This window comes from Egretta garzetta, unplaced genomic scaffold (genome assembly GCF_000687185.1).
Source record: "Egretta garzetta isolate BGI_Z169 unplaced genomic scaffold, ASM68718v1 scaffold397, whole genome shotgun sequence".
In the NCBI taxonomy this organism is placed as follows: Eukaryota; Metazoa; Chordata; class Aves; order Pelecaniformes; family Ardeidae; genus Egretta; species Egretta garzetta.
In genome coordinates this window covers 3,223,896-3,247,408 of record NW_009260493.1, presented here as the reverse complement: position 1 = coordinate 3,247,408, position 23,513 = coordinate 3,223,896, and the positions used below count along the sequence as shown (strand labels likewise).

The 23,513-nt window shown below is 40.9% G+C and overlaps 1 protein-coding gene across 1 annotated transcript in view; it reads right to left on the bottom strand.

Annotated features, from left to right (window-relative positions):
• The window catches only part of TULP4 (TUB like protein 4), a 126,390-nt gene that overhangs the window by 27,327 nt on the left and 75,550 nt on the right, over positions 1 to 23,513 (bottom strand). The window contains 3 exon segments of the mRNA XM_035899866.1: positions 173 to 339; positions 5,195 to 5,329; positions 7,945 to 8,125. Coding sequence (XP_035755759.1) covers positions 173 to 339; positions 5,195 to 5,329; positions 7,945 to 8,125 — 483 coding nt within the window.

Here is a 23,513-nt window from a genome sequence, read left to right as displayed (position 1 = left end):
TACCTTAATGCACACTATAATTATTTATAGTGCATTTTTATCTATACTGGTTTTTAGAATGTGTTCAGAACGTTCTGTAAACCTTTTCACATTGCAGGTCTATACCAAAGAGCTGATGTGGGAAAAGCACGTCAGCAAAGCATTGAAAACTGACTTTAAAAATACCTCCTACCTGCACAGGTGTCTCCAGAGTGTAGATGTGTTCCCCGCGCACATTGTAGAACTTGACAAGTGCGCTTTTCAACAGGGAACCATTGCCGAGGTCAACTAGCTGGCTTTGCTTCTCCATGCCTGCTACTGCAAGTAGGTCCCCTTGTGTACACCACTGTACCACCACATCTGAAATCGCAAAGACAGTTTGCAATAATCACTGATTAGAATCAGTAGGAACAGTGCTTCCCAATGCTGCAAAGTGACTTGACCAGCTAAGTCATGCTCTCAAAGGTTACTGAAGTACTTAGAAACCTAAATCCTTCCATTGAAATAATAAGAAATATGCATATGCACTTCTGAGAATGACTCTTTATTTCGTAAATTGCAAAAAATGTGTAAACCCCATTCGATTTTCTCTCTCTGTGGTGAGTCTAGAATATAATCAGTGGTTTTTCCCAAGTACCTAAGTACAAGAATTTATGAGAGATGTTATAGGTGATGTGGAAGATCCTATGCACATCTTTGGGGTAAATAACTGGAATTAAGTTAATACGCAGGTAAATAATTTCACTGACTAAGAGAGCAGTAAAGAGTATTTGTCTGGAAGGGCCCCCAGGGCAAAAAAGTAGCATATTTGTCAATATCTCGTGTTCTCACTGGTTGTGAATGGAACTTTTAGTACCACTCAAACTAGAGTTATATTTTAGTATAACACCAAACTAGAAAGATTTTTGGATTTTTGTCCATAAATACAGATGGCCTCCATGCCACAGGTTTTCTTTTGACACATGGCTTGTGAAAATCTACTCATCTGTCTAGCAGGAGATTGTCAGAAGCACACAGGGATGGTTTAGTCTCTCATATACATGGATATGAATATACATATCAGTTACTTCTCCTACAGGCACCTCATGATGAGGAACACCCACAGTTTAATTTGGGGATGCTAATTTCAAACCCTTATATCCTTCAGCTCTTTGTCACACTGCAACAAGAGCACTAAACCATTATTTTGTGTTTCTGCTTGTGTTTCGGAGGCAGATTTGCATGTGCATGGATTACTGAACTAGTCTTTAAACCTTTTTACTCTTAAACCGGAGGTGAAAGGCAGCTATTTTGTGCTGAGACAAAGTGAAGGTAAAGACAAAACTTTTGTGCTCTGGGATGCTCAATCTGCCAACAACCTTTTGAAGACATTTGTGGGCGAGAAGCTGTCTTCAAATGAAGAAGCAGGAGAGAAATGAGAGTTGGCAGGAACGATCTTAAAATTATTTTGAGTTGTCAACTTGTCATTTTCAGGGACTTTTATGAGCAATTTAAAATGGTTTTGTGTTATTTCATCTTTCTGGTATTTCTCATGGGAATTATGCTTTGTACATATCAGAAGCAAGATGCATGTTCCTCAAGATAATTTTTATAACATAATTGTAATAATAATAAAACACTCAGGTGTTGGTGTTGGGACTGGTACTTTGTTGGTGACATGGACAGTGCGATTGAGTGCACCCTCAGCAAGTTTGCCAACGACATCAAGCTGTGTGGCGCGGTCAACATGCTGGAGGGAAGGCATGTCATCCAGAGGGACCTTAACAGGCTTGAGAGGGGGGCTCATGTGACATGGGCCCAAGTGCAAGGTCCTGCACCTGGCTCAGGGGAATCCCAACCACAAATTCAGGCTGGGGGACGAAAGGATTGAGAGCAGCCCTGCAGAGAAGGACTGCTGGTACCGGTCGATGAAAAGCTGTATGTGAGCTGACAATGTGTGCTTGGAGCCCAGGAGGCCAACCATATCCTGGTGTTCATCAAAAGCAGCATGGCTGTCAGGTCGAGGGAGGTGATTCTCCTCCTCTACTCTGCTCTGGTGAGACCCCACTTGTACTGCATTCAGCTCTGTGCCTCCCAGCATAAGGAGGACATGGACCTGTTGAACAGAGTCCAGAGGAGTGCCACAAAGATGATCCGAGGGCTGGAGCACCTTTTTTATGAAGGCAGGCTGAGAGAGTTGGGGTTGCTCAGCCTGGAGCAGAGAAGGCTCTGGGGAGACTTTATAGCAGCCTTCAAGGGGTAACGGCTTTAAACCGAAAGGTGGTAGAATTAGATTAGATATAAGGAAGAAATTCTTCACTATTAGGGTGGTGAGGCACTGGAACAGGTTGCCCAGAGAAGTTGTGGATGCCTGATTCCTGGAAGCATTCAAGGCCAGGTTGAATGGGGCTTTGAGCAACCTGGTCAAGTGGAAGGTGTCCCTGCCCATGGCAGGGGGTTTGGAACTAGGTGATCTTTAAGGATCCTTCCAACCCAAATCAGTCTATGATTCTATGAATGTTTCCACAGCTAGGCATTGTATGCCTCTTTTTTTCTCTTAGTCCTCAGCCCTCTAAGTAATCTGCAATGGGATTTATTCATCTTTCTCAGAGAGTATAATGATAGGCAGGTTAGAAATCAATGAGACAAGCCAATCAACTCCACTTTTGGTGACTGGATTGACTACAAAACTACCAAACTGAAAAATCAGTCTCCTTTGGATACGTGTCTTTAGGTAAAACTTTCAGTTGATCCTCATACCAAGAGGAACAGGAGTGCTTACTGTGTCCAGCGGTTCTCTCTCTCTCTCTCAAAACTCCTAGAAATAAGCTGCTGCAAAGGCAGCAAAGGGCTGGATGTGGGCTGCAGCATCCCCCTGGCACAGTGTGGCTCTACAGCATGCTCGCACTGCCAATGGGGTATTCAGTGATTATTGAACCTTGATGTAAAATAGCTTAACTGCTAACTAGGTCTCAGCACAAGCATAGAGATTAGAAATCAGATGAAGGTTTCATCTAGGGTAGCGTTCTGCAAGTGAATCAGTGGATCAGAGCCACCCCTCAAAACTACTTGCCAGCCACTGTAAGCATGTGTATCAGCAAACCTTGAATAGATAGCACTCTAAATGTGCAACAGCTCTGCAGGTAGTAGTTGTAGCTAACTAGTACAACTAGTAGATGCAGTTCAGCGGTTCTGCAGGTAGCAGTGTACTAGAGTACTACAGAGAATCACTGAGTTAAAAAGCATAAAAAAAACCCCCAAACCCAAAGGATCCAAGTGAACAATTCGGGACTTCCACTAGAACTGATAAAACTTTCAGGAGCTTTCAAGCTGGATGAAAAGAAGAACTTTTATTTGGGTCATCAAATTCTCATCTATAACAGCAGATGTTTTTCTGCATCAATTTAATATGAATACTCCCAGTAAAATGACAGCTATGCAAAGCTAGTAGAACAGCAAAAATGTATTGGCAATGCTTGAAATAGTTTTAAGGTTGCCTGCTTTAAAAATACATTGAGTAGCCTACAGCAGACCATAAAGACAAGGGCATCTGCTGCAGAGACCACAAAGCAATACAGATTTCAAACAGAAACACATGAATTAAGACTCACACATAATACTGATGACCATCCACTCTCAGCAGAATACCAAGTGGCTGGAGACAAGGGAGACCCTGAGCTGGGTGGTTTTGCATGTGATAAAACCCAGCAAAATCAGTCACTTGAAAAAAATTTTGGTAAGAAGATATAGAAAAAGTGTACATCTATATGAAACTGTAAGTAAAATACTTTCCACTGTACAATGCTTCAAAACAACAACCAGTGATATCCCAATCACCCTTCCCTGTCTCCATCTCACACAAACTCCCAATCCAGCAAGATGTTGCACATTCTTCGTCTACTGATTAAAACGATGTAGCCCAGTTTACAATTCATAAAAATATTTCTACTCTACCTTGCAAATTAATATTTTGATAGAGGAGGGTGACATAATTAGGGATTTTTTTTTTCCGTTAGTAAAAGTCAATGGGGAAAGAGAAACAGGACAGATGTCCTCAGCAAGATAGAGCCCTGCAACTCTAAACAGAGAATAAGATGGGGTTTGTTTCTCCTAATGTTTCCAGCTGAAAGCGAGACTACATGGCAACTCCAGACTAATCACTACCCTAATTACTACAATACTGTAGAGATTCTGGGCAGACCCGTTGGTGGATATCACAAGAGCTTCTGTAAATTGGTTCCAGTTTCCCAGACTTCAAGTGTCTGGATCATAAGGTTGCCTCATGATGCTACATTTTTCCAGCCATGTGCTTCTTGTGCTGGCACAGATGGAAGCAGGAGTTGAAAAGAAACCTCAGAGGTGATTTTTTTACATCATAAGACTACCCTACGTAGATCACGCAAAAACTATTGGGCTAGTGTTAGGGCAACTTTTCACCAACAATATCCCACTGTTCAAAACAGCTAAGAGTCTGCTCCAACAGCTTAATTTTTTATTTTTTTTTAACTTGAAGATAAAACTAATTTACCTGCGGAGATGACAAAAGGATCAATGGAATCTATATTTAAGCATGTGCTTATGTGCTGTAGTGAATTAATACATCTCTACAGGCGAAGCATTGTAAATTGTACAGAGAGTGCCGGCAAAGTAAGGGACTTTTTGATAGGTAAGAACAGTAAAAATTTCAATGTGAATGAAAGATTTTACATGGATTACTGACTGTACAAACATTCATGCCTATCACTTAGCAAGATGTACAGTAATCAGTGGAATTTTCCTTCTCTCAGAATAACCTGCCTCTTGATAATTAATGATTCTAGCAAGTTTTCAAAATTTGTAGGAGTCAAAGCAGCATTGCAATTCAAACCTGGTTACCAAAAGCATGGGAGGAGCTTTTGTGAACTAAAGATGCAAAGGAAGTGTTATGTAGCAGAAGCATTCACACAAAGAAGTGCAAAAATATTAGCACATTCAGCTAAAAAAGAGCAAACAGACCAATTGTTCTACAAAACTGCGATAAAAACATGATCTCAAGAACCGAAACATTTATTCACAGAAACTCTCAGCCCAGCACTGCTCTTCCACCAGTAGGTGTCACTGCTGGAAATGGCAATAACAGTGGCTGAGTGCTTCTGGGTTAGGAGAGACAACAGCAAAAACATACCCTACACAGACATCGTTAAATACACAAGAAAAACAGAGCACAGGAAGGGGGTGAAATGGCTTCCTTTTGTACCTTTCAACCCTGAGCGGATGATAGTAGGAGACAAGTCGTCATAATTGTTCATTAAACTGATGTCTCCTGATGTGAAGCTGACAGTAAGTAGTGGCTTGGTGTTCTGCACCGGGACTGGATACGCAGCTGGTCCATCTGCAAAAGACAAGACTCTGGAGTGAGCAAAAGGCCAAGCAACCAGAAGTAACTACATCCAGGCTGAAACACACGGTACTTCAGCCTACCGCCATCAGGAGTGGTTCCACGCTTCAAACTCTACCTGCTTATTTCTGCAATGTTTATGGGCAAAAGCAAAGCAGGTTTAGCTACTTAGTTTGTCTGCTTTTGTGAATCCCCACTGTTTTACCTTGTGAATTTTTACTGCGGTGTATCTAAAGTGATTTATGCATATGCTATTATGTTATACAGCAGTGGTTTTCAATCTTTCTCCACTGTCAACTCCCCGAAGTGTCCGCAAATTGAAAACCAATGCTTTGGAAGGCTTCCTTGGGACCCAAGTTGAAAACCAGGGTAATAAAAATATCATCACATTAAAAGCTATTTGTTAGATACGCTTTCTGCTTGGGCAAGTGCTGCGGACACCTCCTGAAGTCACATAGAGACATTATAAGAACTTCTAAGAGAACATACTGACCTTTCACAAATTACCGTATTCTAAATGTTAAGAGCTACATAGCAGCATGAAAAGTTACCTGCCATCCTGCATAACAGGATCCAATGCACTCAAAAGTAGAGATGAGCCTAAATGGCACACTTGGCTTTAAAAAACATTTCTGCACATCTCCGCTCCTCTGAGCTTGTTTTTCAGTATTCACTGAAATACCCTTGTTCAATTGTTTAATCACCAATATTATCATCTGTAGCAGTCACTGTTTAACTCTTTTTGTTTACAAGTTCTGACAGGAGATGCCGCTGGCCCCTGATACAGTGCCTCTCAAGGCCCAACCAGCATCTTTTCAGTCAATAAAAAAGGCACAGCCAGTTATGAGTGGTATTGCTTCCTGAAATTGTAAAAAAGCTGATCAAAAAGCACTTTGGAGAAAGATGTCTAGTAATTAGCATCTCCGCATATAAATTATTTGATAAGAAAAACCCATCATACTTCCAGTCCTTCCTACACATCTGTGTGAGTCAAAGGTTTGTCACCTTTGAGAAGTTTATGCTGCATCTGTTCTAAAGAAAACACATCATGTTTGGGTAATCATTAAAACAGGCTTGTAGGCTTGTAATGAGTCCACCCACCCTCGACTGACTCAGAATAAGCTAGCACATTTGGATCATTTAAGTTCTTATCTGTGTACTCTGCCTCTTCACCATCCTCCAACTGGAACCTCAGTATTTTACAAAACCAATGAAAAACCAATTTAATGTTGTTCCTTGTCTTGCTTTAGAAGCTCGCTAGGAAATCTAAAGTTTGTTTCTTTTCTTCTAAGGCAAGAAATCTCACCCAGTACCAAAAGTGAGGCACGAAAGCCAAAACAGACCTCAATTTAAAAAATGCTAACATTTTGCTGGATGATCACATTATCTTCTATCATTATTTTTTAAATACATATGCTTATTATATTGACATATATACACATGATTCTGGAAAAGGAGATTTTTTGACTGAGTGCAAATTAGAGCTAACACTGCAAGAGTCTTCAATTCAGTGGTTCAGAACTGAGATGCAGATTTATAATTATTTCTAGCTATTATGTATTTAAATTTTTCATTGTGCAATCACTGTTATATTAGTCCTCAATTTAGTTCAGACTTTATACACTGGAACACAGGAACAGCTTGCCTAGATCTTATAGACTAACTGACAGCATTAACAAAAGGAAGTATTAACATTGTAAGTAAGTAAGAAGGATGGGGGTGAAAGGAGCAGTGACCTCATCCTATCCCAGACTATGCATGGATAACTAGGCCTCCTAGGTCTTTGCTATTGATGATTTCCAAAGAGTAAAATGAAAACATTTCACTCAGTGAGTTATATTTATACTTAAGGGGAGGGAAGGATTTCTTCCTGACCCTCAAACTGGCAATATGCTCTGAAGCATGGGAATTAGTAACTCCAGACAGCTCCAGTCACCCTTCTTCTACCTTGTGTAACTGGAAGAATTATTTTCATTTCCAATCCTTCTATGGAATTTATTGAGCTCTTTATGTCAGTACTATCATGGATGGGACTATAATGACAAACATTATCTCTGCTTTATATATAAATATAAAAATAAATATATTTTTATTTTTTTATTTCTTTAAAATTAAAGATACAGTACTTTCCCCTATGTCTAGTACTGGTGTCTCTTCACACAAATCTATATAATAATGCATTAACTTTTCTGACTGCCCTCTGACTACCTCCATACATACGGACCATTGCAATATCTCACATCTGCTTATCAGTGAAACCTGATATGCCCCTATCTAGTATTTTTCACTCACCCTCACTAAAAACTTTGAGCTTTGTGTTGTTCTCTCATTTGTGCAATCGGAAGCAGAGCAGCACAGATGAGGTATGACCTGCAGCAAGTCATGCAGTCAGGCTGGTGGCAGAGCTGGGGACGAGCCCACTTCTCCACGCCAGCCCTCTGCTCTGACCCCCATGCTATCTCCACAGGAATGCAACACCTTTTGGCCTCTACCAGCTTAAAAACATGGCCATCCTACTGTTTCAGTACAGCATGACCACTCCCTGGTGTTTGAGGTATCTTCATGAGCACTTGCAAACCTGCAACAGAAGGACATGCACACAAGACTACCTTGCGGTGGGGAATAGTCGTCGGAGTCCGTGTCGCTCTCGCTGCTGTCCTCCACCAGGAAGCTGGGGTAGTTCCAGGACATGCTGAGGATGCCATCTGACTCATGAAGGAGCACGTGGGCCAGCATTCGGCCATGGCAGTCCATGACGATAACCTGTCCATCAGCAGTGCCAAACAGTACCTGAAAATAACAGAACAGCCCTCAGTCCCACCAAACATCAGCCACTGGACCCTCCTTCAAACGCATCTTGAAATTAACTAGCTACGCCGGAAATTAATTGAAAGCAAAGAAGTCAGGGATGTGAAATGGTGCCATGATAGGACACCACAACCAAAGATGAAGTCAAAGCACCAGGGTCTGGAGGTAAGTTCCTAAAATCTGTGAGTGAGTAATGTTTCACACTACAGTGCATTTTGTTCACTTTAACATAAGCCAGGCCATTACTACCACCAAAGTGAGCTGGCAGAAGGGCTACCACAGATTCTGCAGTACTCTTGGATTATACAGAAACTTCTACAATTGGTGGCAGAAACTGAGGTATGCATCAGACATAACAATATCAAAAGGCACAGCTGACAAAAATGAGGTCTTAGGAGAGATTTTAAACAGCTTGTGAGAAACAGAAAGCTGAATAGAGGAAGACAGATTATTCAGTTGATGAGCTGAGAGAAGGTGGGAGAATGTCTTCCAAAAACAAAGGCAAAAAGCAGTATGATCAGTCAAATGGAAGTAGATCATTATAGCCCAAGAGGAAGGCAGTATGTTACACACGCAGGAAGAGATGAAAAAGAGCTTCTACCCACAATTTCAAATACAAAATGGATAATGCAAGTTTTTTTCTTCCCCTTAAACTACTCCAGGGCCAACGCGTGCTGACTGAAGTCAGACTGACTGGAACCTACAATTTCTTTTTTATACGCATTTTCTGTCTTGAGGCTTTAAGCAAGTTAAGATCCTGCATATTTGATGAATTTCAGAAAAACATCAGGAAATGAGGATTAATAAATCCACAAAATGACAAATGCATTAGCCAAGGCTGCCGCTGCTATCACGTAATTCCATACAAGGAAAATATGTTTTAAAGCAAGTTTAAAGGCACTCATCAACTTGAAAACTAGCCAGCATTAAAAAAGAAACTAAAAGGAAGGGCAAATCTTATCCTTGCCCTCCAGTCTACCACCTATTATTGGTGTGTGTAAATTTGAGATTCTAACAGTTATATGCTCAGATCAAAAATTTATCTAACCTTGTATCTTATCTCTAACAGTGGTCAAGTGTTCGGGGAAGAGTAAGAGAACAGGATGCACTAAACAGGTGCCTCTGCTGCACACTCATGTAGCTTCCAGCAAAAAATACTGTCTCTTCTTTGATAATCGATAATTTCACTTGGTAACCTTTACCTCTTAACACTAAAAGAAATACAGAATAATTGTTCCCTACTTACATTCTCAACACTGGTCACAGTTTTATAGACCTCTATTATCTAACCCCTTAGTAATCTCTTTCCCAAACTTAAGAACCGTAGCCTACTTAGATCTCCCTGCATAGTTGTTCAAAGCCTCTGGTCACCCTTGTTGACATCTGCTGCCAAAGATCTTCCCTTCTATCTTCCTTCTGAGATGTCGTGCCTTGCAGCATTCAAACAGTATATTATATCAGACTTATACAATAGTACTCACCTAGGAAGCAATTGTCATGGTTGCACTTTTAAAAGTTTCAGAAAGGAATTGTGGCTTCAAAGGTCTCAGTCAAAAATCAGAAGTACTAGAATTTTTACTGTGATCCAGGTGATGATCGGGAACACAGAAGGTTGTAAACTAGAATAGCAGTTTAACAGAGGAACTCCAGTGAAGTCATTAAAATCTTAAGAAAATTAATGGAGTTGTTTCGAATTATCAGAAGCAATGAAAAAACAGTACCTGGCTGCCTTAACTGTAACCATTACGTGTTACAAATATTTTTTGTGTTAAATAGCCGCTGGGTTAAAACAGTGGCTAAAGTTTGCTACAAGCCTCAGATTACTATTCTCAGGCATAAAAGTAAGAACTCAACCTTTGTTCATGTCACACTGCCTTCCCTTGTGGCTTTCATTCTACTCTTTATCCACTTGTATTATCCCATCTCCTTTCACACTGTTCATTATTTCAACTGGTTTTACATGTGTGATCAGTGCATGGCCACTTTCACTATCTACTTTCAGAACATAGCTACTCTCTTTCAGATCTCTACAAAACAAAATTCTTCTACAAAGCCAAAATTCTACCAGTTGTCATTGCTAGCTTCTCACACCACTTTCAGCCTACTCTATAGATTATTTTTTACCAGTCTCCTATGAGTTTAATATCTGCAAAATACTCAGACAGAGGAGGTGAAACTCTCTGTTGTTTCTGAAAATAGCAGTGTAAGAGTTCTGCCTCCTATAATCCTGTAGAAACACTTTATAATTGGGTAGGAACAAAATGTTGGGACTCATCACCCAGAGTTCAGTCACATCTCAACCTAAAGCTAATTCTTTCGAGTAGCACTGCCCCCAGTTCATTTAAAATTACAAAGTCCTACAGTAATTTCCAATTCAGATCAGAACAGCTACATGTGGGCATCTTAATTCTTGCACTGGAACCTGAGAGAGCTCTTTAGCAACCTAGAAATGTCAGAGGGCATTCTTCATCTCTTTAGCCAGTCTACGTGTTTCAAGGAGCAGCTTTAAGTTTCGGGGTTATTGTAGCAATACAACCTTTATGCTGAAGCTGTAAAAATGTCTAATGGTGTTATCATCCATAACATTATTCAAGTTATAAATGCCACACTCAAGCTACTTATGTCAGATGAATAAAACTCTCTTGACCTTCAGAAAAAAAGTTGAGCCACAGGGTATGCCTTCTGAAGGATCCAATGGAGAAATTAAAAAGCTGCATTTTAGCTGCCTAAATTGAAATTTTTCAGGTATTTACAGATTTAGTACGTCTGCAGGAATGTTGGAAAAAGGTAATGAACAAGTTATTGTGGTTTGTTAATCCTTGAATACAAAAGCTAGATGATAATAATAGTAATGAAAAAAAATCCCAAGTACTTATTTTGAAGTGGTTCTTTGGCCCCTTGTTCTACTCTTCTTCCCTTGTCTCATCTCCTCTCCTTTCATACTGTTCATTATTTCAACTGTTTTTACATGCATTACCACTTGTAGAATTGTATTTGTAGAATTATTCATAATCTGATAACAAAATACCTAAAATCACCCAATACATTCAAAGTGTGAGTCAGTTACACAACATAAGTACAATATTTCTTTACAAAACATATTGAACATAATGAATCCTGCACTACACTGAAGTTGTAGCTGATTAAAGGTCATACAAATGCAGAGCAGTCTCCAGTGGTGCGCTGATGCTGTATGCTTTGAAGGGAAAACTCTAGTAAACAGCATTGGGATAACTCACACAGTTTTCTAAGTGTATTGACAGCTGAAGGTTGGGTCCTGAAACACAAGTGTCTGGGTTCTCCATGAAACCCAAGCTTGGGGTGATTCCTACTTATTTTTAAAAATCCAAATACCTGAAAACACCCTTGTCTGAAAAGTGCTGACCCCTTAGCCTCTGTGGTAACCTGTGATGAGTTTCATAAGTTAGTTCTGGTAAAAAAAAAAAAAGGTTTTCATCAGTTTTTAAATTATTATCCATGAAATTGTCATTTGAGATTGCAATCCCTTTAAATGCCCAAGATTTCAGAGAGTCTTCAATTTTCAGTCTGAAATGTACAAATTCCTACAAGACATGTGGTAATCAAAAGGTGGGGCATTCTGCTCTGAAGCTGAGGTTTTCATGAAGAGATGACTACTGGAACAGGCAAGCAGCTAAAAGATTCAGTCCAAGAGGAATAACTTGAACTTTGGCAGCACTAAGATCAACAGAGCTAAAATGGAGCAACCACAGACCTGGTGCACTGAAGGTCCAGCTCAGGAGGCCCACTACTTCATAAGAGAACTATAATTTACTATCAGTGATGTTATTTTTGCACAAAATATATTTTATTTCTATTTAATTTGGTTTACTGTATGCAAATTGAACTAATCAGCACTAAGGATGTTCAAGCTTTATGTTAATTTGAATATACTAGCCCAGTAGGAAAAGGGTAGATCCCTCCATCTCACCACATCTGATTGTATGCAGCAGCTGAGAAAAGACTATAAATCATAAAAATTTCATTAAGTCAATGAAGCTGTGCTGACTTACGTCTGCAGGGAGCCTACCTACTGTCCATTCCTACCTCCTAGCCCATCCTCATTGTCAAAAAAGCTTTCCAGAACTACAGTCACTTTGACTTTTATAATAACCGAGGATAATCGAATCCCAGCAATAATGTATTCAATGACATAATGTATATATTGAGGGGCAAAAGAAAGAATTATTCCCAATCTCAGATTTTCACTGTACAAACTGAATAGTCAATACTGTTGCAGAAAAACATTGATAAAATAAGATGGTCCCATCGTGACATTTAGTAGCAACACTGAAGGTTTCCATTTTGTTCCTGGTTAAACAAAACTCCCAGGAAATCTCACCAATACATTTTCGGAACACAGGCTGTCATCAGCTGTATCAGGGCAACGACTGAGCCTTTGACTGAAGCTCAAGTTGAAGTATTAGAAGCTGGGATTGCTGTAGCTACTGGAAGCTACTGGAGATTACTTCAGGATAGCACTTTTAGAGGGAGAGATCCCAGTACCATGATGCTAGGAGGGTGGAAAAGGAACATCTGCTTTACTCTTGTTGGCCCAGGATTTTTAAAAGAACCCCTTTAACTTTCTACAAAGAATGTACATCTGACAACTGAAAGAAGCAAAACAACTCACAGACTCAGCTAATTAAAACAACATTTAAAATTAATCTAATAATCTCCATCCTAGTATAATTTGATCATTTAAAACCCAAAATTTTCACAGAAAGACAGAACTTGCCTTGTTGGACTATGCAAGGTGCATTAACAGATTGTGTGACAAAAAAGCAAACCCACTGTTCCTAGTTTTGTAATGCAAATTGACTACTTAGTCTTCCCCTTTGCAGACTGATTCCTGGCCAGTTCTTCTCTTCGCCCTGCTAAACTATCCAAACACAGTAAGCAAAATATGTATTGTTATAATTTTCTGGGGTTTCTACACCTGCCAAATCACTCAAGCAGAGGATATATCCCTGCTACGCCAAAGCGTGCATGCAGGTATTTCTGTCAGGAAATCCTAAGGGAGACTGTTTGCATTGGAACTTGTTGACTTTTTCAGAGCTAAATACACCATTTCAGCTATTTTTTTCTAGCCATCACTTTTAATGACACATGCAAAGACTTCTGAGAGACTAGTGAGTCATGAACTCTCTCTGGAAGAAATGTCTTACCTAGGTCTTTTCAGACCAGTTTATAGGTGTTTTGTGATTCCATGTTCAATTTTTGCTTTAACCAGTTGCAACGTGTGGATGTAAACCTTATTTGCACATTTCTTGGATGTTCTAAAAACCTTTTCTAAATGTATTGAAGGAAAACAGTGCTGCTGTTCAAGACTTAGAACAGAGACATGATTATTTCTGCTAGCAGCTAAACTGGTTCATATTCAAGATCCTTCATGATCTTTGGATGTACCAGTCAGACAGAGGGACTGGCTGCATTTCAAACTAACCCGTTCCAGCCTCCCCCTTTAATTTCCACAGACTCAGTGAGGAGTCTCTCAGCAGCTAAGTAGTAAGCCCCAAGCAGAAATCTCACCAGCATCTTGTGACCAAGTTAACCATGAATGATCTCACAAAAACTTATGCTTTTGGTTTTTAGCATTCTCCAGGGCTGTTTCCAAAGTCTGGAGGATTCCTCCTCCACCCACCCACTTTGGAAAAAATTGCTCTTTCAGCATTTTGTTTTACTGTTTGCCTTTCTGGGTCCTTCTCTGGCACACGTCTTGCTGTACAAATGATGACACCCTGGGTATCTATGCATTTGCAGCCGCCTCATCCAATGTTGTTTCCCTGATGTTCCCCTTTTCAAAGTTTAGACCTGTCTATGCTTTTTCCTTCAGCCTCCTCCCCAATCTTCCTCCAAAGGAAAAACTCAGCACTGGGCCTCAGAAATTACATTCTGCAAAAACGCTAGTAAGGCCAACTGCATTTGCATTGTCAGAAGATGTTGAGCAGTTCGAGGAAGTTCTGTTTGCCCTGATTTAGCCATCTGGACAAACATTAGTATTCATGATAGGAACAGCCTTCACAGTCGTCACCGTAATGCCATCATACTAATAGAGAGAAATCTATTTTACTGAAATATAAACCGATTGATATACAAAATGATGGTTCAACCTTCTGTTTATGCAGGTAGGCTTAGTAACATCAGAAATACTTGGAAAATTATTGCCTGTAAATATTTTCATTCATTAGCTTAACAAAAAATTGCCAGTCTTGCAAAGGCTGAGTTACAACATTTTGCAGTCCATTTAGTTGTGGTATTAGGATTTTGCATTACTTGTGCTCTTCTTGTTTACTGTTTCTCCATCACAAAGCATGAGATGGTGCAGAAGCTGCTTTTTAGGATACATTAAAAAGTGAAAGTTTGTTTTTTTCTCACTGTGGTATTTCTGGCTTTCCTTCTTTTTATCTCAAAATGCAGAGAGAAAGAGAGAGAACCAGAGAGAGGGAGACAGCTGCTCTCTTGCTGAATACTTCCTATTTCCATTAAAAATTCAGCCGCTGTAAAATGATTTCTTGAACCGACATAAAGAGAGACATCACCACAATTCACACAGAAGCTCGGGGGGAAAGCACTAGGTTTTCTTTGACTTCCTTTATATCTGAAGAAACTGAGATGAGTTTTTATTCCTTTGGACATGAGGAGTTACCAGTCCCACACATGGATGATAAACCATGAGATCATCCAGCTAACTGCATATATACACAGCAGTGAAATTCTCATTTGAGACGATTAATGCTTTCAAAAGCAGCACTGGTTTAGTTACCTACTTTTGGGCTTGTTCCTTCTCTCTCCTAACAAAGCCCACAGGGTCTAGATACAAAGCTCTCAAACAAGAAGACAAAGTAAATGTGCTGAAGATCTTGGTGACAAATCCATTTAATAAATATTGAAATACCAAAACCTGGGATTTCAAACTGCACTGGCTTTGTTTCTCTCTAAAATAGTGTAACACAGCTGAATGACTGTAAATGAGATACAGCCTTGTGCGCCGTTTCAGGAGTCAAAATTTAAGTAGTCTTAAAACCAGGATCTCAAGCTATACAACTGCTCTGGATATGCGGGAATGGAAGCAATTGTCCAGGTGAAGAGAATGTTATTGAAAGCATTCTGGCAAATCTGGGAAGACTGATTATTATATGTCCCTCTAATGATATCTGGACTAATTCTGACTTTTGTAGTTCCAGGCACACACATTTCTATATTCTTTCTTGACTCTTGAGACCTTTTTCAATAAAGTGTCCTATAACAATTTGGTTTTTAAGTGAAAAGAGTTGTCCTTCTATATAATGTTTCATGAATTAATAACATGCCTCAGTTTACTTCAGATGTGGAAAAGAGTTGTGTTTTTTTTCAAATTTGTGTCAGGTTACACATCACAAAGTAGTATGCAAAATGAACAAAAAGCCAACAGCTAGAACACCTTCTACAGAACATCTGTAGCTTTTAACATGCTCAGGACTCTGAGCCTGGACCACTGAGCTCCCACAGCAGAAGTACTCTGGAACGCTCTTCAAGTAGCACCATTTTCTGTTTTCTCACTAAACTCTGCCAGGAAAGTGGACACATGTCTATGAAAACACATAATTCTTCACATATATCCAATTATATATAGCAGCAAAACCAACAATTTGGTACTATTAGGTGGGAAAATGCAATTAGTTTTACCAACAACCACTCACTCGGGCAAAGAAGTCAAGCGACACACTTGGCAGTCTCCTGCATTGTTCCCAAGCCAGGTTTTAGTTATTTCCTGAAAGATATGTTGAGTGCTGAAGCTAAAATTTCCTTCAGAGTTTTAGAAGTCTGAGAGTTTCTGCTGGGGTTTTGTGGTTTGTTTTTTTTTCCTAATTGAAAATGGTATTACTTAGCAACAAGGATTGTACTCTTGACCAGTGAAAATGCAATAGAAAGCAGTTCAGAAGCAACGTCCTTGCTGGTTTGAACTTCATAATACAAAATCAAGAAGCCCCTGGATTAAACTATATGCTAATGGAAGCCAGCTCCTCAACTTCTGCATTCTTCTTCTAGGTCTTGGGTGCTGGCAGAGAGGGGCAACTCAGCATGGTCAGGAAATGCGTAGAATGGGTGAGGTCAAGTATAACTGAGTCAACACAGAGATAGGCTGAGTACTAAACTGTTACCAAAATGAGGCACCGAAAAAGAATGACTATCCTCTAAAAGCAGGAAAGGATTAATCCCTTTTCAGCTGATGCAGTCTCCAACAATCCCCCAACACCCGACAAGAAACTGGCTCCAGGACAAAGGGCAGAGCTCAGGTTGAACCCACACTGATGGGAAAGGTTTTGGAGGATAAAGAGATACTGGTCCCACTTTCCATCAGCATACTATCTATTTTTGTCAAATCAATGGAAAGACCATGTGATATCACTTTCCAAAAATACCACCTTTCACCTCCAACTTACTGTGAAACTTGGCCTTGCTTTCCTAGACAAGACCTAGTGCAGAAATCCACAAGTCTCCTCCTTCAGATTCAATTGCTCTAATCCTCCTTCCCTGCACCAAAGTTTCAGACTATTCACAGGCTTGAACACATCTGATCCAAGTTCAAGACCCCATTTGGCTCCTGGTCTTCTTACTGACTTCCAAAAAAATTGACAGATCAAGTCCCAGTGATAATAAAGTTTAAATGAGCCACTCTGGCAGCTACATTTCTTTTGAACTGAAAAGACCACAAAGCTCTGGATAAACCAAAGGGGTCCTGGGACCAAAGTGTTCTCAGCCAGGTGGCTCTGGCAATGGAGTAACATAGACTGTTTCTGAAAAACGCTATTAAACCTTTGCAATTTTGAGAGTTTTTCCTCTGTAAGAATTACACTTCCACTCACATGCCCTTTCCTGATCAACTCAAAATCCGAATGAATAAATTAAAGCAATTTTCCTACCTTACACAGGACTTCCTCCTAGAAAGAAAGCAGTTTCCTGCAGGCACTTTTTCCCTGCACTGCCTATAAAGTAGCATAAATATGTGCTGCTGCTTTGCACAGGTGCACTGCAAATCTTCATTCTCACTATTTGCCCCACAGCATAACACAGCGCTTTTCAGAAACACAGTTTCAAATATGTACTCCCTGTCCCAAACAACTAAAGACTTCAGGCTGTATGAGCAAATCTTTCTGTACAAGTGCCAGCAAGGTGAGAGGAAAGGCAAACAACTTCTTTCTTCCTGCCACTTCCCACAGAGACTGGTCGCATTTCTATTTGCGCTCATATTTACTTTGCTGACTCAAACACTGATGCTCCAAAACTGTAAAGCAGCACTGGGTATAAAAATGCTAAGTGGACACATTAACTGAACAGCACAACGAGTCTTCAGCTCTCCCTCCATCTCTGGCTTGTCACTGCCATCGACATCCTTCCTTTCCTGAGGGAGGGGAAGACGTGGTAGAGTGCACAGAGCTTAACAAATCCCTGATTCTGGTCAACTAAAATAAGAATACTATGTCCTATCAGAGTGTCACATTAGATCACAGTAAAGATTTACGAGATACACTGTTAAGGGTGATCTCTATGTCCTAGTGCACGATGCATCCAAGGGGATGCAGAAATCCATTCAGCCATTCGCTTTTTGCAGTAACAGACATCGAATACCCTGTCTACAAAGATGAGCAAAACATTAAAACAGTTGTATTCTTCCTTTCAGACAGAGTCATTACGGGAAAAATTTCTTTGCAAGACTCATCTGAAACAGCGCTGACATGAAACATTGCAGGAGCTACTGAGAAAAAATGAGCCATGATGCTGTCAGCACATAAACATCCCCCATCTTACAGCCCTCATGACTAGAACAAATAGCACCATCTCGTCAGCTCTCTCAGTGTCTTGCCACTACAGGCTGGATGAAGAGCATCAAGGGAAAGATTAGGCAAGGCACAGATGAAGCGAGTGGGAAGAAGAAAGCACATTGAAGCATCACCTTGTTGCTCTGCTCCTTCAATTACGCGCTCAATAACTGTGCAGTATCAACTAGGGTTTCTGGCAGGAAAAACCTTGTCTGGAATAAATCCACAGAGATGCCACAGCTCCTGAAGCTGCAGATGGAGCCTAAAGGCTCGGAGGAGAACACCCTTGTTCTCTACCCTCCCCAAAACTCTAGGAAAAACTTATGAAGTCCTCATCTGAGTACTGAAATCTGCAGTGTAGCTGCTCATTGCTAGTGAGAAAAGGAGAGCACAACTAAAAAAAGGCACAGTGCACCAAGCTATTTAACTCTTCTCCTTCCTTCTTTTTGGAAGCCATATTCTCAGCAGAATGATGCATGAAAACCTACTTGAGACAAAAAGGCAAAGGAAAGACAACACTAATAAAACTATGCATAGACAACAGAAAAAAAATCTATTATTACAGAAATAGTTGCATAATGCAGCTTCAAAACAACATAATAAAAAGAGACGGGAGAAAGGCAGGCTAACTAGCACTTAAAATTCACATTACTTTTTCCCCAAAAATCTGTCTGTCACTATTATGTGGCATCATAAAAATCAAGTCACCAAGCAAAGAACAAAACCAAAGTGTTACTGGCTTCCAGCACATATAAATTCATAAACCAAGAATATACTAAAGTCGCTGCAAAAACATTTAAACATTGTAACTGTATATAAAACCCCACATATTTTGTCTATAAAAGGATGCAGAAGGATAGTAAACATTCATAGAACCCTTAGCACAAGCAAGCAGAAATCATTAATTTTAATAGCAAGTCTGCCAGAAGGGTCTGAAATGCTTCTAAAAATAGTCCAAAATATTAAAGACAGTTAAGCTGTGGTGGGTATTGTTTATCTGTTTGTTTTATATAATGAGTGGACTTATCTTGAAAGACAACTGAAGTCTCCTTCCCCTGTCCTCTTTTTGAATTTTAATGGTACTGCTCAATTATGCAGCATGCAATGCTAAAATCCTTATATGCGATTTAACCATTGTCTGCAGTCCTTGTGGCTTGAATAAACTGCCTAGTTAATTAATGACACTTCTTCAGTGCTATAAAAAGCCTCTAGCCATTTTTCCCAGTAATTTGAGTAATTCATCCATCAATGAAAATAAGTCTTTCAGTTCTTCCTCAAAGACCGTATCTTACAGCACAATTCTGAGTGGCTCTGGTCATTGTAAATACATATGTAAGGTGATCTGATAATCCCTGTACCCAGAATGGATGGGGGAAAAGATGCACTTTTATACATTAAGACACAAAAATATAGATATTCCCTGGCATTTTAAAGGCTCCTTTATGTGAACCTGTAAAGATCCTTAACAGGGACAAGAAGTATTCTAATAAAGACCAAAATAATTGCTTACACTTTCAAATTTTACAGGCTGTAATTTTTTTTCATTTTGTCCTTCCTTCCCTTCATTCATAATAATTAAAGTAAATATTTGCCTTCCCCAGTTGCCTGTTTGTAACTCCCTTTCATCATTCTGTCAACTCATTAGAAGGCTGTCTTCAAGATTTTTTTTCCACACAGCTAGATGTCTGAGCATAATTAAACTGGATCCGTGTGACTACTGCAACAGCAAGGACTGCCTGAATCAGATGTGCGCTACAGCACGTGATTAAAACCAAAATGGTAGGGTGAATGGAAGCACAAATTCCTCATTCCAGAGCAGCAAGCAAAAGAAGATGTAGGTGAGAAGACAACATCATGGTCCAAACAGATACATTTTCAATAATAAATTCCTTATTTTTAAGCCATATTCTGGAAGCTAGGTAAGGCTACTATCCCTACTTTCAGCTCAGGAGTTGTTCAGAACAGCTATTTCCCTGAAAAGGTGGTAGCAACTGTAAATCATGGTCCACAGATGAAAAAGGGGGGATCCAAAACCAGACTCTACTATAATGGATGACCAGCATTGCCAGCAGCTTGAGGGAGGTGATTCTGCCGCTCTACTCCGCTCTGGTGAGACCCCACCTGGAGGACTGCGTCAAGCTCTGGAACCCTCAGCACAGGAAAGATATGGACCTGTTGGAGTGGGTCCAGAGGAGGGCCACAAAAATGATCAGAGGGGTGGAGCACCTCTCTTATGAGGACAGGCTGAGAGAGTTGGTGTTGTTCAGCCTAGAGAAGAGAAGGCTGAGGGGAGACCTGATTGTGGCCTTTCAGTACTAGAGGGGGCCTATAGGAAAGATGGGGACAATCTTTTTAGCAAGGCCTGCTGTGACAGGACAAGGGGTGATGGATGTCTACCCTAATGGAGGGTAGACTTAGATAGAATATAAGGAAGAAATGTTTTACAATAAGGGTGGTGAAACACTGGAACGGGTTGCCCAGAGAGGCAGTGGTGGAGGCCCCATCCCTGCAAGTGTTCAAGGCTAGGTTGGATGGGGCTTTGAGCAACCTGATCTAGTGGAAGGTGTCCCTGCTTACTGCACGGGGGGTTGGACTTTGGACTAGATGACCTCTAAAAGTCCCTTCGAACCCAAAGCATTCTATGATTCTGTTCGTCAAAATTCCTGCCAGGGACTACAGCCACACCAAAACCAAGGAACCTGAGAGGCAAGTGCATCAAATGCCTGGTGCCACAGGCAACCATTTGACAGCACTTCTTGTTAATTAGCTCCTACCTCCAGGGGAGGATTCTGTCATAGCTCCTACCTCACAGCAGCCACTTGGCACAGCACGGCACTGATCCTATCAGGGACATCTACAACACAAAGTGCTGTGTTGGTACAGAGATCCCACAAGACTACACTGCTGGACCCAGAAAGTAGCACACATCCCCTCCTTCCTGTGAAGCTCCTTTCTGCATCCTGGGCTCCACCCTGAAGCGCTGCAGGCAGGGTGCTGCAGGAAGGGCGCTGCAGGCAGGGTGAAGGAGCTGAAGCCTGCCCCTGCCTCTGCCTGCCAGGGAAAAAGATGCTGAAGCGTCTGTAGTTGCCATGGGAGTAAAGGACAGTGAGCACAGGGAGCTAACTGCATAGATGCTGCTTTCCTGCATGGCTACTGCAAACTACAAAAGATTTTTAAAAAAATAACATACAGACCTCCTGTACCTTGTGTTTTGAGACAAATCAGTTTCCTCTGCTACTGGTCTCAGAGGTTTTCTTCCAGCATCTCCTAAGACCCTGCAGTGCACACCGGTATCTGTTCCTGACACTGTGCTGCTTTTCTCTTCCACCGAGAGCAGAATTTTATATGATTAGACACAGAACAGGCTGAAACTCGGGGTCTGTATTTACACATTCTTAGTACTAATGCATGTCATGTTGTGATGGGACCATGTAGAGTAGTTAATATTGTACCCAGAAGGATGCCAATCAAATTAGCTAACTGATTGTATACCTATTTTTGAAGCAAACAGAAGGCAGCATGCTGGCAAAGTTCACATGTACCTGTTGTCTGTCATGTCCTGGCCAAAGAGAATCTGGTCAGTCCTGGAATTTCCATAAGTAAGAGCTTACAACAGGAAAGAGGAGTGGGGAAAAATAGAAATGGGTTCTTAAAGCTGTCAGAAAAGTCTAATAATTTAGACTAGCTGAGATGCAGGGAACAAATATAGATTACTAGCACCTCTTGGGATATCCAGGAACTAAAGTATATTCATTCATTTTCATCAAGGCTCCCCTCAACTGGAGAGTGATTTCCTTCTGATTCCCTTCTCACACACAGAAACAGCAACAGAAACAACCCCAGTGAAGTCCAGGGAGTTCCACTATACTGCTATAAACAAGAGAATCATCAGATTCTCTGCAGTTCTCACTCAGTTCTCTGGCGCTGTGCCTTCTCTTATCGTGAACAGACATAAGCCTCTTTAATAGGTAAAATCTGGGAGAAGGAGAGGGAGAGGATGGCTGGAGGGCAGACATTGACAGAAAAATGTCACTAGGAGCTGAGCAACCACACAGGAGGGGAGATGAAGCACGGAAAGGTATTTTATATGACTTGTGGGCTTAGCAAAAATCTTCAATTACTTATTGACATTGCTTCTGTAATTATAAATAAACCCTTTGGCTAAATAAAACTCGAATTTTTCTCACTTGGGAAGTCATTCAATCTACTTGGTATGTACACTCCTTCTTTGCAAACAAGTGTGGTATGACACCACAGAACAGTCTCAAGACAGGGTACAGCATTCTCCGGTATTTCAAATTTACTTTTAATTTCAAATATACTTTTCATCTCTACAGGATCCTAGGTGAGCCTTCTCACCAGAAAAATACTCCACACGACCCCAAGGAAGTTGGCTCTACTACAGCCTCTTGCAGGGCTGAAAAAACCATTTTGAAACAGTGAAAGGAAGGTCACACTCCTGAGTGATCCCATCCATCCCAGTTTAACCCAAGTGTGGCACTCTGCTTGAGATACAGAGGACTCAATCCTGTAAAGTCTTCCTGTTCTGTGTATTTGCTTATTATCCTCAAGAGCCCATTGGTATAACAGGGCTCTGTGCCTCGGCCAGGCATGTGCCCCAGTTATAGTGGACAGGAGCAGGAAACACCAAAAGCCCTCCACAGGAGCAGGACTACAGATACACAACGGAAGAGAGAAAATTAACTTCTAGTCCTTTACAGTAAACATGCAGAATAACAATCAAAAGGCCTATGTACTGAATTAGCTAAAGAAGTAAAGAAGCCCATAGCTCAAAGTCCAGACTCAAGACCTGGGTGTGAACCATGGTAAAAATCTGCCAATCACCTTCAGAGAAGATCATCTGATGACATACAATGCTGAGAAAGAAAGTGTTGCGGTCAAACAGATTGTATCAACTGTCCTGTGACTCCCGGTAAGTTTGTCCCCAACACACACGGAGAGCTCAAGAAATCCTGAAAAACAACACAGCCACAAGAAGAATGATACCCCTCCTTTCCTGAAAGAAAATGTGGAACAGTTGCATCTAGTAATAATAAAATCAGCCAATAACATCCTCAGGGCAAAGTACATACCAAATCACTTAAAAGATACAACTATGGATTTGATGGGTGGACTGTTCGGTGGATAAGGAACTGGCTGGATGGTCGTGTCCAGAGGGTAGTGGTCAATGGCTCAATGTCTGGATGGAGACCGGTGACAAGTGGTGTCCCTCAGGGGTCTGTACTGGGACCGGTGCTGTTTAATATTTTCATCAATGACTTAGACAGCGAGATCGAGTGAACCCTCAGCAAGTTTGCGGATGACACCAAGCTGAGTGGTGCGGTTGACACACCAGAAGGACGGGATGTCATCCAGAGAGACCTGGACAGGCTAGAGAGGTGGGCCTGTGTGAAACTCATGAGGTTCAACAAGGCCAAGTGCAAGGTCCTGCACCTGGGTCGGGGTAACCCCCGGTATCAGTACAGGCTGGGGGAAGAAAGGATCGAGAGCAGCCCTGCCGAGAGGGACTTGGGGGTGCTAGTGGATGA